This window comes from Chiloscyllium punctatum, chromosome 6, assembly GCF_047496795.1.
Source record: "Chiloscyllium punctatum isolate Juve2018m chromosome 6, sChiPun1.3, whole genome shotgun sequence".
NCBI lineage: Eukaryota > Metazoa > Chordata > Chondrichthyes > Orectolobiformes > Hemiscylliidae > Chiloscyllium > Chiloscyllium punctatum.
Genome location: NC_092744.1, coordinates 60,521,629 through 60,538,894, shown reverse-complemented (window position 1 = coordinate 60,538,894; position 17,266 = coordinate 60,521,629). Strand labels below are relative to the sequence as shown.

Below are 17,266 nucleotides of genomic sequence, written 5' to 3'. Positions count from 1 at the left end.
AGGCTTGTCACACATTTCACTTTCTCCTGCGGATGTAATCATACAGACTGTAACAGTCTGTACCACGAATTGTCAAAACTCATAGAACATTTCAACATGACATAAACATTCACTGAAGGGAAATACAGTACATTTCAAAATAGGAAGAAAAATGTTTGAACCTCTCAGACACACATAAAAAGCAGAGAAGCATTGATTTGAAAAAGAAACCACTTTCCATCTGTTCAAGGACAGAATAGTTATTGCTTCTTGGATGCAAATGAGCATCTTATATTTCTGTAGACTTTGCATTATTTATCACATTAGCCACAGACCAAGTAAAATTATAGACTCCCTCTGGGAGAGAGAGCTGCATGAGCCTGTGACCTTTCCAACTTGGTTTGCTGTCTTAGTGACAATTAATGTAAAGTCTAAATTAGTACCAAATTATAGTTTAGTGGCATGGATCGTGTACATGAGGAATTCTTGGAGGTTCATTTCAACAACAGGTAAAATGTTTAAATCCAGGTAACATTTATCACATTGCTCTGGAATAGATTTGGCACAAGCCTCAGAGTTAAAATACATGGATTTATCTATAATTGAAATAAATATGTTAATTGATTCAAAAATTTTGCTTTGCATGGTAACCACAAAGCACAATGGATGACAAAAAAATGCCTTTTCTGCTCTAGAATAAATACTACTCAGAATCATACGTAAAATGACTTTGGTCATTGCCAACTTAGTGGGTGGTCTTCCTGATGTCAGCTGCACTCTCGAATCAAATGGATCACAGCATACACCCAGGAAAATATAGGTCAATAAATCTACGGTCATACTATGATTTCCAGCTCCAGCGAACTGAATGCTTGATAATTTGTAGAAAAAAGAATCTTTGAAATGAAATTAGGTGCCCTGTTCATCTACATCGCTTACAGAGACACTTCCAAATACAAAAGCTTGGCTGTTAGCCACTTTGAAATGCCACAAGGATGTGAAATAAGCTATACAAGTAAAAACACTTAAAGATCCCTCTTGCATTAGGGATTAACACATATCAATACTTTCTTCCCTATGATAATCAGTTTTGCAAGAAACAGATCTTGTGAATATTTTAGCATGAATAAGCTACAAGCAGTATATATACCCGTATCACTAAAGGAAGTTGAAAGTCGTGAGTTCCAGTATTAGTAGATAAACAAAGTTCAGTCAATACAATCTACCTAATTTATCAAATAGAACATAGGATCCAGAATGTTTGCTCTGTGTAAGAGCATTAACTTGCAAAATCACATGCTATCTTCACAGTCTTTCAGGCTGCAAATATAACTTTTCATTGGTGTGTAGAACTTACAAAAAAATAATAAGAGTAAGATTCTAAACTGTTTGCAGTTCATGATAAAGCTAAGTGCTGCAGCCATAAGTACTCAAAATTCTGTCCTAGAAAAATGAGAGTTGCAGCCAAGCACATCTGGCAGTATAATTCTGGTCTTAAATTTTACAGTGTCAGACTGATAGTTCAGTTAGAATTACAGCCTTAAATTTCTCTCCATCAGGTGTCAACTCGAGAAGTAGTGCCAAATCTCTATCTAACTTTACATTCAATTTTACAATATTTTCTCAGTGCAGCCTGCTTTGCATAATATCTTAGCATGCATTTACTTTTGACAACAAGTTATCCCTGTGAAATTTGTATTATGTTTGTTAGTAAGTAATTAAATGGATTTTTGTTATGTTAACCAACATAATATTAAGCGCATACAGCCACTACATAGGGAAAACACTCCAGTCATCTTAAATCTTCCTGAAGGTATATTCTTGATTTATTATTATTGTCTTTCAGTCAAATTTTGTGCATCACAACAAGGATGGAAATTCCCTTTACATACTGATTTTCATTTTGATCCCATCTTGAATCCCAAGGACAGGGTTATGTTTATTTTTATAGTGAGGAAACAGAAGCACTCTCCCAGCATAAAAATCAGAAACTCTAAGTGGCACTATTCTAAGAAGGGAAACCAGAAGTCAAATCTGCCAAAATTGTTGGTGAGCTACGATGTAAGTCCTTCACGGACCTTTATTCTGCCTCAACTGGTGGTGACTCCTTCTATACCGTCGTAATCTGACTCGAGGAATGGAATTTGTAGGCTCATCTTTAGGATATTCATTGGCCAAGCCCTAACACACTTTACAGATCGTAAGGGGAACTGACAAGACACATGCCAATTATTTAGCATATATGGTCTGTGCAGTATTCAAGTGTTCAGCAGACTAGGCAGGACCACTGAAAAAGGAGCCATTCAGGCTGGATTCAAGCAGATAACTTTCAGGAGTAGCTGACCTAAATTTATTGTCAGCCACAAGCTCACCCAGCACTTGCCTAAGTCTAAGGATGCTTGACCTAAACTCAGCAGAGTGTGAATCAGACACTGAATGTTCAAGATGGCTATGCCTTAGAATAAGGAAAGTTGATGTTTCACATGGTTAACAGCTGTGATATGACATAATCGGTTAATGGATCCGAGCACAATATGTCCCGACCGTTTTTTTTAACCACTGCACTCTACTAAATAGATTTTGTGGCTCCAATGAATTTAAGTAGACTATTGACATTATCCATTACACGGTGATAATCACAAAACTGGAGATGGTAGACTCATATCAAAGTACAAAAAGATGTATGTTTCTACCACCTTCAATGAAAATCATGTTGCCCTAATCAAATGATTTCAAAAATATTTTAAGGATTTAGTCTGGAGAGATGAGAAATCTTTAAAAGAAGTTCTTCATTTCTCTCAGAATGATCCACTGTGCATTCTAAAGTCACCATTTTGCCACAATGTAATGAAATACATAAGCTGACCATCACAAGAAGTACAGAATCTAAATACAGTATCATATATTTTTATATCAAAACGTAGATAGTAATGGTAAACAACAAGTGAATTCTTCAAGGAGTAACGCCTATAAACAACTTGATTACAATAGCAGAAGTAAAAGAAACCAGGTAAAATTTAGTGATTCTTTTTTCTCACAAGCACCCTGAAACACTGTTAGATGTGAACAGCGAATGAAACTGTTAGTAAATGAAACAACGCGCTTTCCCTTTGTGCCATTTTATTTACCAAAAACTGAAGAAAATGAGTGACTTCAGCTTTCCATTTGCTTTGATTTAAGTAATGTAATATAATAAAACAATTTAATCCTGGTTTTGACCTTTCATGTTCATATAAATATTGAGAGATTTTCACTGTTTCTATGAAAGTCAAAATTACAACAGTATTTTAAAAGATTCTAAAAATAATAATACAGAAAACATTACGATACCATAATTAGAAGAGTTCTGGGTCTGCTCATTCCGTCAGATTCATCCAGTGGCAAAAATTCAAGTGACAATTGCTCCTGGTGCCGGGTGCAGATATGTGCACAGTTCCTGTGAACCACAGAACGAAAGGCTTCAAGCAGAACAATGCTGGCAGTGCAACCCATATCTGCATCCTGAAGCCTACGGAATTACTTTTTCAATGCTCATGCTATATCTGAGAGACAGTGGAACCTTGTCCCTGAAACCAGCCTACATTGCAGCTGCAAGCACAGTTTTCCAATCCGGATCAGCTTTCAAGTCAGCTGACAACAAGCAACTACATTGCTTTGATGCACTATAAAGTAATGCCAGGGCACAGCTGGAATATGGTGTACTAAAGTGCACTCCATTCTGTAATAACCAAGGTTTAATCAGTGTTTCTAACAGTAGAGTACCTGAATTTCTAAAACATACTGTCATTTGGGGATTTATTTTGCAAAAGGGTATCTGTTGAAGTAATGACTACTGCATAAAACTGAAATAATTACAACTGATCATATTCATCACAAGATGATCATAATAATGCTGATGAAGTAGATATCTGATGCTGTTGCTCATATTAACATTAGAATGTGCTTCATGCTCTATGAGTGTTTTGTTTCTCTCATTTTGAACTCAACAGTTCTATGTCAGAAAATTATATTCCCTAAACAAACAGCTCTGGTGTTACTTGTGCAAATTTCTTTTCAATGGCTCAGTTGTTTTGAGCCCACACATGCAGATGCTTTGCAGACAAATCAATTTTAAGTAAACGCAGAGGGCTTTCTTCCATGAAGCATGGACCAATTAAATCTCACAGCGAACCACCACAGCACTCTCTCACAAACAAGCAGAGATGGAAGACTTTGATAGGCTAATGCCAAGAAATGCATAATTATTGGAAAGCATCACTGACAGTTAACAGCTTACAACTGTAAAGCTTTTAGGAATAAAGCCTACAGTATTAATGAGATGCTAAAACGTTGTGTGGTGCTTAAGATCTGAAGCAATGATCACTGTCATTTTTGTGTTACATTATCAAAGGCATACCAGACTACGCAGTAGTAGCTGCTGTATCATGATAGTTCCTTCAGAGAAAGCACCGTGCTGACTGAATATTTACTTGTGTGTTTTTAACAATAATGACTTACATTTATACAATGCTTTTACCATAGTGGAATAACCCAAAGTACTCAAAATATTTCACCAAAGTATAAACAGTTAAAATCAAACACCAAGCCAAAGAAGAATAGATTGGACAAGTGACCGAGGTTTGATCAAAGTATCAAATTATAAACAATGCCTTAAAGTATAGTGTCCATTGACAACAATAAATAGTATCAAATTATATGCATAAAAATTATGTTTAAAATCAAATCAAACCACTTTCTGAAGTGCAGCCTCCAGGAGTGATTAATGGGGTAATTTACCCAATCCTCTTCAAGAATAGAAAGTCCTTAATAGGAGCTGAGTAAAGTAGAAATGTGTAAAGATCTTGGGATGGAATTCCAGTGCACAGCAACTAAACAGTTAAAGGACAAATTGCCAAAGCAGAACTGGGGGACTGCACAAGAGACAACAGTTGGTCAAAAGCAGAGTTAGAAGATGATCATAGGGCTGAAGGAGATTGCAGTAAATGGGAAGAACCTGGTCGTGCAGAGATTTAAACACAGGATTAGGATTTAAGATTGACAGGTATGGAGTCAATGGTGCTGTGTTTCCCTGTATTACAGCAGTGTCACACTTCAAATACTTCATTGGCTGTGAAGCTTCACTGAACAAAATGCAGCTGAGGCAGAGATATTTTGACACTTCAATTGGAATTATATCTATGCTAATCTGGACTTTATGGTAATAATATTACAAACTACTCCTTGTAATTCTCAACCTTATAATGGTACTTATGTGATTGTAGATATCGTTATTTAATATGTCATTGTTCCAACATCATTTTAGATGAGTGGCAACTAGGAACACAGTACATTCTCAGTATTTTATTCTGTTCCATTTATAATATAGTGATTTGAGTATGGATAATTTAATAATTTGGATTGGATATAAGGTAGTAAAAACGATATTGCATTAAAGTATTTTATTTGCTAAATAAAGCAAAAACCTAAAATAGTTGGTAAAACAAAAGTAACGGGTGCATAAGCCCTGCTGACTTCATCAACAAGTTTAATCTGAAGTTCTATCTTATTTACTCTGTTCAGACATCATAACAGGAAATTGGAAAAATGGTTTTGAAGATTGAAATAGATTGCAACACCTGACTCGAGTTACTGCATGACCATATTTATCAACCTCGGGGGCATTCTAACTTCCTGTGTTTGAGAAATGTATTTCACATGGCGACTGTCACCTATGTACACATACATTTGTGAAACTACAAGACACAAAATAGGACTGTGCAAGATTAGGTAAAACGCTACTTGTTTCAGAGGTGAAGTCACCACAGCTCCTTGGGCTGCTCCCTCATTAGAGGGAGAGAAAGAGAGTGCCGGTGGTGAGTTTAACCTGAGGGTCATCACATCTCAGGCAAAGTTGAGAAGACTCCACCTTCCTAGCAACTTCAGCTGATGTAGGAATTGAACCCAAGTTGTTGGCAATGCTTTATGTTACAGACCAGCTATCCAGCCAATTGAGCTAAACAGCCCTCAGTTGCAACCAAGCTATTGTTTAGTTGCTTAAGTGGCTAAATACAAAGGACAGTGACTATACAGTGAGCTTGATAACCAATGTACAATGTTATATACTTAGGACTGTAGAAGAGGGAAGACAAAGTTAGAGCTCACTGACCACCAGGGTGCTGGATAAGGAAACGATTAATAAAAGAACAAAAGAGAAAATTTACAGCCCAAGAACAGGCCCTTCAGCCCTCCAAGCCTGAGCTGATCCAAATCCATTGTCTAAACCTGTCATCCAATTCCTAAGCATCTGTATCCCTCTGCTCCCCACCTACTCATGCATCTGTCCAGAAGCATCTTAAATTAATCTACCGTGTGTGCCTCTACTACCTCTGCTGGCAACGCGTTCCAAGCACCTACCACACTTTGTGTAAAGTACTTGCCTCGTGTATCCCCCTTACACATTTCACTTCTCACCTTGAAAGTGTAACCTCTCGTTATTGAATCCTTCATCCTGGCAAAAAGCTGATCTCTATCGACCCTGTCTATGCCCTTCACGATTTTGTAGTTCTCAATCAAGTCCCCCCTCAATCTCCTTTCTTCTAATGAAGACAATCCTAACCTACGCAACCTCTCTTCAGAGTTGGCACCTTCCATACCAGGCAACATCCTCGTAAATCTTCTCCAAAACGTCCACTTGTTTTTGGTAATGTGGTGACCAGAAGTGTACACAGTATTCTAAATGCAGCTGAACCAAGGCCTTGCACATTTTTAACATGACCTGCCAGCTCTTATACTCAATACCCCATCTGATGAAGGCAAGCAAACCATGTACCTTCTTGACTACTCTATCCACCTGTGCAGCAACCTTCAGGGTCCAATGGACCTAAACTCCCAGATCTCTCTGCTCATCAACGTTTCCCAAGGCCATTTGCTGTATATTTCACTCTAGAATTAGACTTCCCAAAATGCATCACCTCACATTTGCCTGGATTGAACTCCATCTGCCACTTTTCTGCTCAACTCTCCAGTCTATCTATATTCTGCTGTATTCTTTGACAGTCCGCTATGCTTTCTGCTACTCCACCAATCTTCGTGTCATCTGCAAACCTGCTGACCATACCAACAGTGCCCTCTTCCAGATCATTTATGTATATCACAAACAACAGTGGCCCCAGCACTGATCCTTGTGGAACACCACTGGTCACCTATCTCTATTTCGAGAAACTCTCTTCAACTACTACTCTCTGTCTCTTGTTGCTCAACCAGTTTTTTATCCACCTAGCTAGAACACTCTGCACACCATGTGACTTCACTTTCTCCATTAGTTTACCATGGGGAAACACCTTTCTAAAGTCCATTTTTATGACATCTACAGCCCTTCCTTCATCTATCAACTTGGTCACTTCCTCAAAGAACTCTATTAAGTTGGTAATGATTAGAATTAGGTAGCATTTGAACAAAATAAACTTTCAAGGTTATTGGGATTGAGGTAAGGGAGTGAAATTGATCCGCATGGCTGAAAGGCCACCTTCCGTACTGTAAATAACATCAGAGACAGCTACTTGCCACAGACTTTCATATGTGAACAACCGAGATCCCACAGAATGATTACATTGCCCAATATTACAGCTGACATAATGAATGAAGAAGTTATGCATTGAACATTCACATTTTAAAATATTGGCTGAATACAAGAAGCTAGGTAAAAACAATGACAGCAGATGCTGGAAACCAGATTCTAGATTAGTGGTGCTGGAAAAGCACAGCAATTCAGGCAGCACCCGAGGAGCAGTAAAATTGACGTTTCGGGCAAAAACTGTTCATCAGGAATACAGGAATACAAGAATCCTGTAATCCTGATGAAGGGCTTTTGCCCGAAACGTCAATTTTACAGCTCCTCAGATGCTGCCTGAACTGCTGTGCTTTTCCAGCACCACTAATCCTGAATACAAGAAGTTGAAAACAGCCATCAAACATTGATTAAAAAACTGCAAATAGAACTTTATTAAACTTGAATATGATCATGCAGATTGATAATATTTCAAGATATTATTACTGAATAAACATATGCAGACATACTTCGATATACCTCAGGTACACTTACAACCATGATGGCCTGAACTCCATGGCTGACACCTTCTGGAACGTTCTGGCGTTGAAGCCTCTGGCACCATATTTCAAGGCCAGCTGGACCCCACTTCTCTATCTGCAAGCCAGGAACTTCCAAGCAGCCTGTGATGATCACCTCCATCAGCCCAGAAATGTGAGCAGGTGCCAGAAGGTCTTCACCGTTTCCGGAGAATGGCACCAAAAAGGCATCTCATTAGACTGGTCTAGGCCAAGAGCAAATGGCAACACAAGTGGTAATGGCAAACACAAAATGAACAGCATCAGTGCTGCATAAAAATGAATGATCTCCTGCACTCTACAAGGGTGAGAGGCACCATATTCCCTCTGCTACTTTATAATCATTGGGGCATCATTTAGTCTATCTCTGGATGCACAGATAATCAGAAATATTCTACAAGCCTCAGCATCACATACATGATGCACTCAAGGGCGCACACTCATCTCATCCTCTAAAGTTTCCAACTCTTTGTAGACAATGCACATTTTAATCACTTACTAGGGTGGCTCACCATCTTGTATAGCCTAGCACACTCACAAGGTTCTGCTGCACCCATTCCCATCAAACATTCAATCCTTTCCTTTACCTCTTTGCAGAAGAAGCTGGCACATAACAAAACTGAAGACAAGAATAATAGGTGCATTCCAGTTCAGGCAGCCAGACTTTATATGTAGAAAGGCTCATTGATTAAATAGGAGAGACCAAAGTATAAGAGTTTTATTTCATTATTTGGTGAGCTGGATAAATGTTTTAAGATTTGTGATCTAATCCCAAGTTTTCAACCTGTGTGCATTCTTTCCATTCCTCTCACTGTCCATCTACTCTCCAGAAAACTTCGACACTTGTCCCAGAAAAGACGAGCTAACAACCCCACCTTGGGACACATGAGGAGAGGGGAAGCCATATTGAATAAGATGATGGCTCTGAAAGTGTTAATGTTGGCTCCATCCATTCTCCTGATGTTACACATAGTCTGTTGGTGGAGGCAAGGAATTCTATTATACTTTTCAAAGGGAGCAGATGTATCTGTGCTAGTTCCGTAAGGTCCTAGTAATTATGCCTGACTAAGTGTGGTTACTCCTATCGCTATCATGCAATAAACCTTGTTATCTTTTAGAGAGGGTGCAGAATGTTCTCATGGGGGATAGGGGCCAGCAGGAGGTCATTGCCCACATTGGAACCAACGACATTGGAAGGGAAAAGGTTGAGACTCTGATGGGAGATTACAGAGAGTTAGGCAGAAATTTAAAAAGGAGGTCCTCAAGAGTAGTAATATCTGGATTACTCCCAGTGCTACAAGCTAGTGAGGGCAGGAATAGGAGGATAGAGCAGATGAATGCCTGGCTAAGGAGCTGGTGTATGGGAGAAGGATTCACATTTTTGGATCATTGGAATCTCTTTTGGGGTAGAAGTGACCTGTACAAGAAGGACGGATTGCACCTAAATTGGAAGGGGGCTAATATACTGGCAAGGAAATTTGCTAGAACTGCTTGGGAGGATTTAAACTAGTAAGGTGGCGGTTGGGGGGGGGGGGAGCGTGGGGGGCGGAGTGGGGTGGGGGTAGGACCCAGGGAGATAGTGAGGAAAGAGATAGATCTGAGACGGGTACAGATGAGAACAGAAGTGAGTCAAACAGGCAGGGACAAGGTAGGACTAATAAATTAAACTGCATTTATTTCAATGCAAGGGGCCTAACAGGGAAGGCAGATGAACTCAGGGCATGGTTAGGAACATTGGACTGGGATATCATAGCAATTACAGAAACCTGGCTCAGGGATGGGCAGGACTGGCAGCTTAATGTCCCAGGATACAAATACTACAGGAAGGATAGAAAGAGAGGCAAGAAAGGAGGGGGAGTGACATTTTTGATCAGGGATAGCATTACAGCTGTGCTGAGGGAGGATATTCCCAGAAATACATCCAGGGAAGTTACTTGGGTGGAACTGAGAAATAAGAAAGGGATAATCACATTGGGATTGTATTATAGACCCCCAATAGTCAGAGGGAAATTGAAAAACAAACTTGTAAGGAGATCTCAGCTATCTGTAAGAATAATAGGGTAGTTATGGTAGGGGATTTTAACTTTCCAAACATCGACTGGGACTGCCATAGTGTTAAAGGTTTAGATGGAGGGGAATTTCTTAAGGGTGTCCAAGACAATTTTCTGATTCAGTATGTGGATGTATCTACTAAAGAAGGTGCAAAACTTGACCTACTCTTGGGAAATAAGGCAGTGCAGGTGATTGAGGTGTCAGTGGGGGAGCACTTTGGGGCCAACAATCATAATTCTATTCATTTTAAAATAGTGATGGAAAAGGATAGACCACATCTAAAAGTTGAAGCCCTAAATTGGAGAAAGGCCAATTTTGACAGTATTAGGCAAGAACTTTCTAAAGCTGATTGGAGGCAGATGTTCGCAGGTAAAGGGACGACTGGAAAATGGGAAGCCTTCAGAAATGAGATAACAGGAATCCAGAGAAAGTATATTCCTGTCAGGGTGAAAGGGAAGGCTGGTAGCTTTGGGAATGCTGGATGACTAAAGAAATTGAGGGTTTGGTTAAGAAAAAGAAGGGAGCATACGTCAGGTACAGACAAGATAGATAGAGTGAATCCATAGAAGAGTATAAAGAAAGTAGAACATAGAACATAGAACATTACAGCGCAGTACAGGCCCTTCGGCCCTCGATGTTGCGCCGATCAAAGCACACCTAACCTACACTAAGCCACTATCCTCCATATACCTATCCAATGCCCGCTTAAATACCCATAAAGAGGGAGAGTCCACTACTGCTACTGGCAGGGCATTCCATGAACTTACGACTCGCTGAGTGAAGAACCTACCCCTAACATCAGTCCTATATCTACCCCCCCTTAATTTAAAGCTATGCCCCCTTGTAATAGCTGACTCCATACGTGGAAAAAGGTTCTCACTGTCAACCCTATCTAACCCCCTAATCATCTTGTACACCTCTATCAAGTCACCCCTAAACCTTCTTTTCTCCAATGAAAACAACCCCAAGTGCCTCAGCCTTTCCTCATAGGATCTTCCTACCATACCAGGCAACATCCTGGTAAACTTCCTCTGCACCCGTTCCAGTGCCTCCACATCCTTCCTATAGTATGGCGACCAAAACTGCACACAATATTCCAGATGCGGCCGCACCAGAGTCTTATACAACTGCAGCATGACCTCAGGACTCCGGAACTCAATTCCTCTACCAATAAAAGCCAGTACGCCATATGCCTTCTTCACTGCACTATTTACCTGGGTGGCAACTTTCAGAGATCTGTGTACATGGACACCAAGATCCCTCTGCTCTTCCACACTACCAAGTATCTGACCATTAGCCCAGTACCCCATCTTTTTATTACTCTTACCAAAGTGAATCACCTCACACTTAGCTACATTGAACTCCATTTGCCACCTTTCTGCCCAGCTCTGCAGCTTCTCTATATCCCGCTGTAACCTGCCACATCCTTCCTCACTGTCTACAACTCCTCCGACTTTCGTATCATCTGCAAACTTGCTCACCCAACCTTCTAACCCTTCCTCCAGGTCATTTATAAAAATGACAAACAGCAATGGTCCCAAAACAGATCCTTGCGGAACACCGCTAGTGACGGCACTCCAAGATGAACCTTTGCCATCAACTACTACCCTCTGTCTTCTTCCAGCCAGCCAATTCCTAATCCAAACCTCCAACTCACCCTCAATGCCATATCTCTGTATTTTCTGCAGTAGCCTACCATGGGGGACCTTATCAAACGCCTTACTAAAATCCATATATACCACATCTACTGCTTTCCCCTCATCTACCTCCTTAGTCACCTTCTCAAAGAATTCAATAAGGTTTGTGAGGCATGACCTGCCCTTCACAAAACCATGCTGACTATCCTTGATCACATTATTCTTATCCAGATGTGCATAAATCCTATCCCTTACAATTCTCTCTAAGACTTTGCCCACAACAGAAGTGAGACTCACTGCCCTATAGTTACTAGGATTATCCCTACTCCCCTTCTTGAACAAGGGAACCACGTTTGCTAGCCTCCAGTCCTCTGGCACTACTCCTGTAGACAAAGAGGACACAAAAATCAAGGCCAATGGCTCTGCAATCTCCTCCCTTGCTTCCCAGAGAATCCTAGGATAAATGCCATCAGGCCCAGGGGACTTATCTATTTTCACCCTTGCCAGAATTTCCAACACCTCTTCTCTACATATCTCAAAGCCATCCATTCTACTTATTCGTGCCTCAGTATTCATATCGACAACAATGTCCTGTTCCTGAGTGAATACTGATGAAAAGTATTCATTCAGTGCCTCCCCAATCTCTTCAGCCTCCACACGCAGCTTCCCATTACTATCCTTGATTGGACCTATTCCTACCCTAGTCATTCTTTTATTCCTAACATACCTATAGAAAGCCTTAGGGTTTTCCCTAATCCTACCAACTAAGGACCTCTCATGTCCCCTCCTTGCTGCTCTTAGCTCTCTCTTCAGGTCCTTCCGGGCTACCTTATAACTCTCAATCGTCCCTATTGAACCTTCACGCCTCATCTTTACAAAGGCCGCCCTCTTCCATTTAACAAGGGATTCCAATTCCTTATTAAACCACGGCTCCCTCACACGACCCTTTCCTCCCTGCCTGATAGGTACGTACTTATCAAGGACACTCAATAGTTGCTCCTTGAACAAGTTCCACATATCAATTACGCTCTTGCCTTGGAATCTACTTTTCCAATCCACACATCCTAAGTCATGCCTCAACGCATCATACTTTCCCTGCCCCCAGCTATAACTCTTGCCCTGTAGTACACACTTATCCCTCTCCATCACGAGTGTAAAAATCACCGAATTGTGGTCACTGTCCCCAAAGTGCTCACCTACCTCTAGTTCTAATACCTGGCCTGGTTCGTTACCCAGAACCAAATCCAGTATGGCCTCACCTCTTGTTGGCTTATCTACATATTGTGTCAGGAAACTCTCCTGCACACATTGCACAAACACTGACCCATCTAACGAACTGGAGCTATAGCTTTCCCAATCAATATCAGGAAAGTTAAAGTCTCCCATAACAATCACCCTATTACTGTCACTCTTCTCCTGAATCATCTTCACAATCCTTTCTTCAACGATTCTAGGACTATTAGGAGGCCTGTAAAAGACTCCTAACAGGGTGACCTCACCTCTCCTATTCCTAACCTCAACCCAAACTACCTCAGATGGCAAATCTTCGTCCATCTTCCTTTCCACTGCTGTAATACTATCTTTGACAAGCAAAGCCACACCCCCCCCTCTTTTACCCCCACCTCTGACCCTACTAAAACATTTAAACCCTGGAACCTGCAACAGCCAATCCTGTCCCTGATCTAGCCATGTCTCCGTAATAGCCACAACATCGAAGTCCCAGGTACCAACCCACGCTGCGAGTTCACCTACCTTATTTCGTATACTTCTGGCATTAAAGTATACACACTTCAAACCACTCTTCTGTTTACAGGCACCCTCCTTTAAGATTGATGCCATATTCCTAACCTCCCTACACTCCAGGTCCTGCACCCTAAAGCTACAGTCTAGGTTCCCATGCCCCTGCAGAGTTAGTTTAAACCCCCCCCAAGAGCACTAGCAAACCTCCCCCCCAGGATACTGGTGCCCCTCAGGTTCAGGTGCAGACCATCCTGTTTATAGAGGTCCCACCTTCCCCAGAAAGAACCCCAGTTATCCAAGTACCGAAATCCCTCCCTCCTGCACCATCCCTGTAGCCACATATTTAACTCTTCTCTCTCCCTATTCCTCGACTCTCTATCACGTGGCACGGGTAACAAACCAGAGACAACAACTCTGTTCGTTCTAACTCTGAGCTTCCAACCTAGCTCCCTAAAAGCCTGTCTAACATCCTCAGCATTCCTCCTACCTATGTCATTGGTGCCAATATGGACCACGACTTCGGGCTGCTCCCCCTCCCCCTTAAGGACCCGGAAAACACGATCAGAGACATCACGTACCCTTGCACCTGGGAGGCAACATACCAAACGTGAGTCTCTCTCGTTCCCACAAAACCGCCTATCTGTGCCCCGAACTATCGAGTCCCCAATTATTATTGCTCTGCTCTTCTCCACCCTTCCCTTCTGAGTAACGGGGACAGGCTCCGTGCCAGAGGCCTGAGCCCCGTCACTTACCCCTGGTAAGTCGTCCCCCCCACAAGTATCCAAAACGGTATACTTGTTCTTGAGGGGAACGACCGCAGGGGGTCCCTGCACTGGCTGCTTCCTCCCAGTCCCCCTCACTGTCACCCATCTATCTGCCATCTTTGGAGTAACTACTTCCCTATAGCTCCAATCTATGACCCCCTCTGCCTCCCGAATGATCCGAAGTTCATCCAACTCCAGCTCCAGTTCCCTAACACGGTCTTGGAGGAGCTGGAGATGGGTGCACTTCCTGCAAGTGTAATCAGCAGAGACGTCCATGGCATCCCTCACCTCATACATGTTGCAGGAGGAACATTGCACTGCCTTCACTGCCATCCCTCTAAAGCTAACCTTTATTTTAAAACAAAAATGGGTCTAAAGAATACAACAAGCAAAATTCAGCACTTACCTACTTACCACAAAGTAGGAGTATACTTAAGAGGGAAATCAGGAGGGCAAAACAGGGACATGAGATAGCTTTGGCAAAGAGAATTAAGGAGAATCCAAAGGGTTTTTACAAATATATTAAGGACAAAAGGGTAACTAGGGGGAGAATAGGGCCCCTCAAAGATCAGCAAGGCGGCCTTTGTGTGGAGCCACAGAAAATGGGGAAGATACTAAATGAATATTTTGCATCAGTATTTACTGTGCAAAAGGATATGGAAGATATAGACTGTATGGAAATAGGTGGTGACATCTTGCAAAATGTCCAAATTACAGAGGAGGAAGTGCTGGATGTCTTGAAACGGTTAAAAGTGGATAAATCCCCAGGACCTGATCAGGTGTACCCGAGAACTCTGTGGGAAGCCAGAGAAGCGATTGCTGGGCCTCTTGCTGAAATATTTGTATCATCGATAGTCACAGGTGAGGTGCCAGAAGACTGGAGGTTGGCAAACGTGGTGCCACTGTTTAAGAAGGGCGGTAAAGACAAGCCAGGGAACTATAGACCAGTGAGCCTGACCTCGGTGGTGGGCAAGTTGTTGGAGGGAATGCTGAGGGACAGTATTTGGAAAGGCAAGGACTGATTCGGGATAGTCAACATGGTTTTGTGCGTGGGAAATCATGTCTCACAAACTTGATTGCGTTTTTTGAAGAAGTAACAAAGAAGATTGATGAGGGCAGTAGATATGTAAGGCGTTCGAAAAGATTCCCCATGGGACACTGATTAGCAAGGTTAGATCTCATGGAATAAAGGGAGAACTAGCCATTTGGATACAGAACTAGCTCAAAGGTAGAAGACAGAGGGTGGTGGTGGAGGGTTGTTTTTCAGACTGGAGGCCTGTGACCAGTGGAGTGCCACAAGGATCATTGCTGGGCCGTCTACCTTTTGTCATTTACATAAATGATTTGGATGTGAGCATAAGAGGTACAGTTAGTAAGTTTGCAGATGACACCAAAATTGGAGGTGTAGTGGACAGCAAAGAGGGTTACCTCAGATTACAACAGGATCTGGACCAGATCGGCCAATGGGCTGAGAGGTGGCAGATGCAGTTTAATTCAGATAAATGCGAGGTGCTGCATTTTGGGAAAGCAAATCTTAGCAGGACTTCTACACTTAATGGTAAGGTCCTAGGGAGTGTTGCTGAACAAAGAGACCTTGGAGTGCAGGTTCATAGCTCCTTGAAAGTGGAATCGTAGATAGATAGGATAGTGAAGAAGGCGTTTGGTATGCTTTCCTTTATTGGTCAGAGTATTGAGTACAGGAGTTGGGAGGTTATGTTGCGGCTGTACAGGACATTGGTTACGCCGTTGTTGGAATATTGCATGCAATTCTGGTCTCCTTCCTATCAGAAAGATGTTGTGAAACTTGAAAGGGTTCAGAAAAGATTTACAAGGATGTTGCCAGGGTTGGAGGATTTGAGCTACAGGGAGAGGCTGAACAGGCTGGGGCTGTTTTTCCTGGAGCTTCGGAGGCTGAGGGGTGACCTTATAGAGGTTTACAAAATTATGAGGGGCATGGTTAGGATAAATAGACAAAGTCTTTTACCTGGGATCGGGGAGTCCAGAACTAGAGGGCATAGGTTTAGGGTGAGAGGGGAAAGATATAAAAGAGACCTAAGGGGCAACTTTTTCATGCATAGGGTGGAACGTGTATGGAATGAGCTGCCAGAGGAAGTGGTGGAGGCTGGTACAATTGCAACATTTAAGAGGCATTTGGATGGGTACATGAATAGGAAGGGTTTTGAGGGATATGGGCCGGGTGCTGGCAGATAGAACTAGATTGGGTTGGGACGTCTGGTCAGCGTGGATGGGTTGGACCGAAGGGTCTGTTTCCATGCTGTACATCTCTATGACTCTATGATTCTAAAAGGGCCTCTTCCACAGACACTTCTGAGAGTACTACAATAACAGTTAGATAACCCCAAGACAAAACAAAAACAAAGGAGGATTAGTGACAGTTAACCTGCTCAAACAGCTCTTACTCAATTCCACATACTGGTAGAGGTGGCAAATACTACAAAAGACCAGAATTAGACATCTAATTTGAAAGAAAAAACCACAAACAGGATATAGAAGGAGAGAGAATCCAATCAGTGATAACAGAGTAAGAATAGGGTCACTGGGGAAACAGAAGTGTTCAAACATAGGAAAGTAGAAGTATCATATGACCATTTATAGGAGCAGTAGACTGGGATCGAAGTGATATGGAGGACTGATGAAGAGGAAAAATAGCTAAACTTCCATTTGATGCATATGTAGGGTATAGTATATCCATCTGGAATGTACTATGGATACAAAATAAGGCAGGCAGCTCACACCTTGGTGAAGGCTTGGTGACTTTTAAAATGTAATCTTCCCATACAGAAAAGAAAATTGTCCTCAGATGTGTTTGCTACCTGTTCAAGATTTAAAAAAGAGACAATGCTCCTGTAAGTGGTGCATTTGTGGCTTATTTGATCTTGGTTGATAGGTGATTTGAAGTGCCTCAGTTTAGCAACATCATGAAAGACGTGACAGTATTTTGCAATAGCAGAACTTTTCCAGGCTGTTGAC

General features: G+C 41.8%; 1 protein-coding gene across 5 annotated transcripts in view; it reads right to left on the bottom strand.

Annotated features, from left to right (window-relative positions):
• The window catches only part of dock10 (dedicator of cytokinesis 10), a 342,639-nt gene that overhangs the window by 269,362 nt on the left and 56,011 nt on the right, over nt 1-17,266 (bottom strand). For 3 of the 5 annotated variants that reach the window (XM_072572747.1, XM_072572751.1, XM_072572748.1), the window contains exon 1: nt 3,310-3,518. The exons of the other annotated variants lie outside the window; for them this stretch is intronic. In XM_072572747.1, the coding sequence (XP_072428848.1) occupies nt 3,310-3,471 (162 nt within the window). In that variant the 5' untranslated portion in view covers nt 3,472-3,518. Of the gene's footprint in view, nt 1-3,309; nt 3,519-17,266 lie in introns of those variants that run through there. 5 annotated transcript variants of the gene reach the window in all.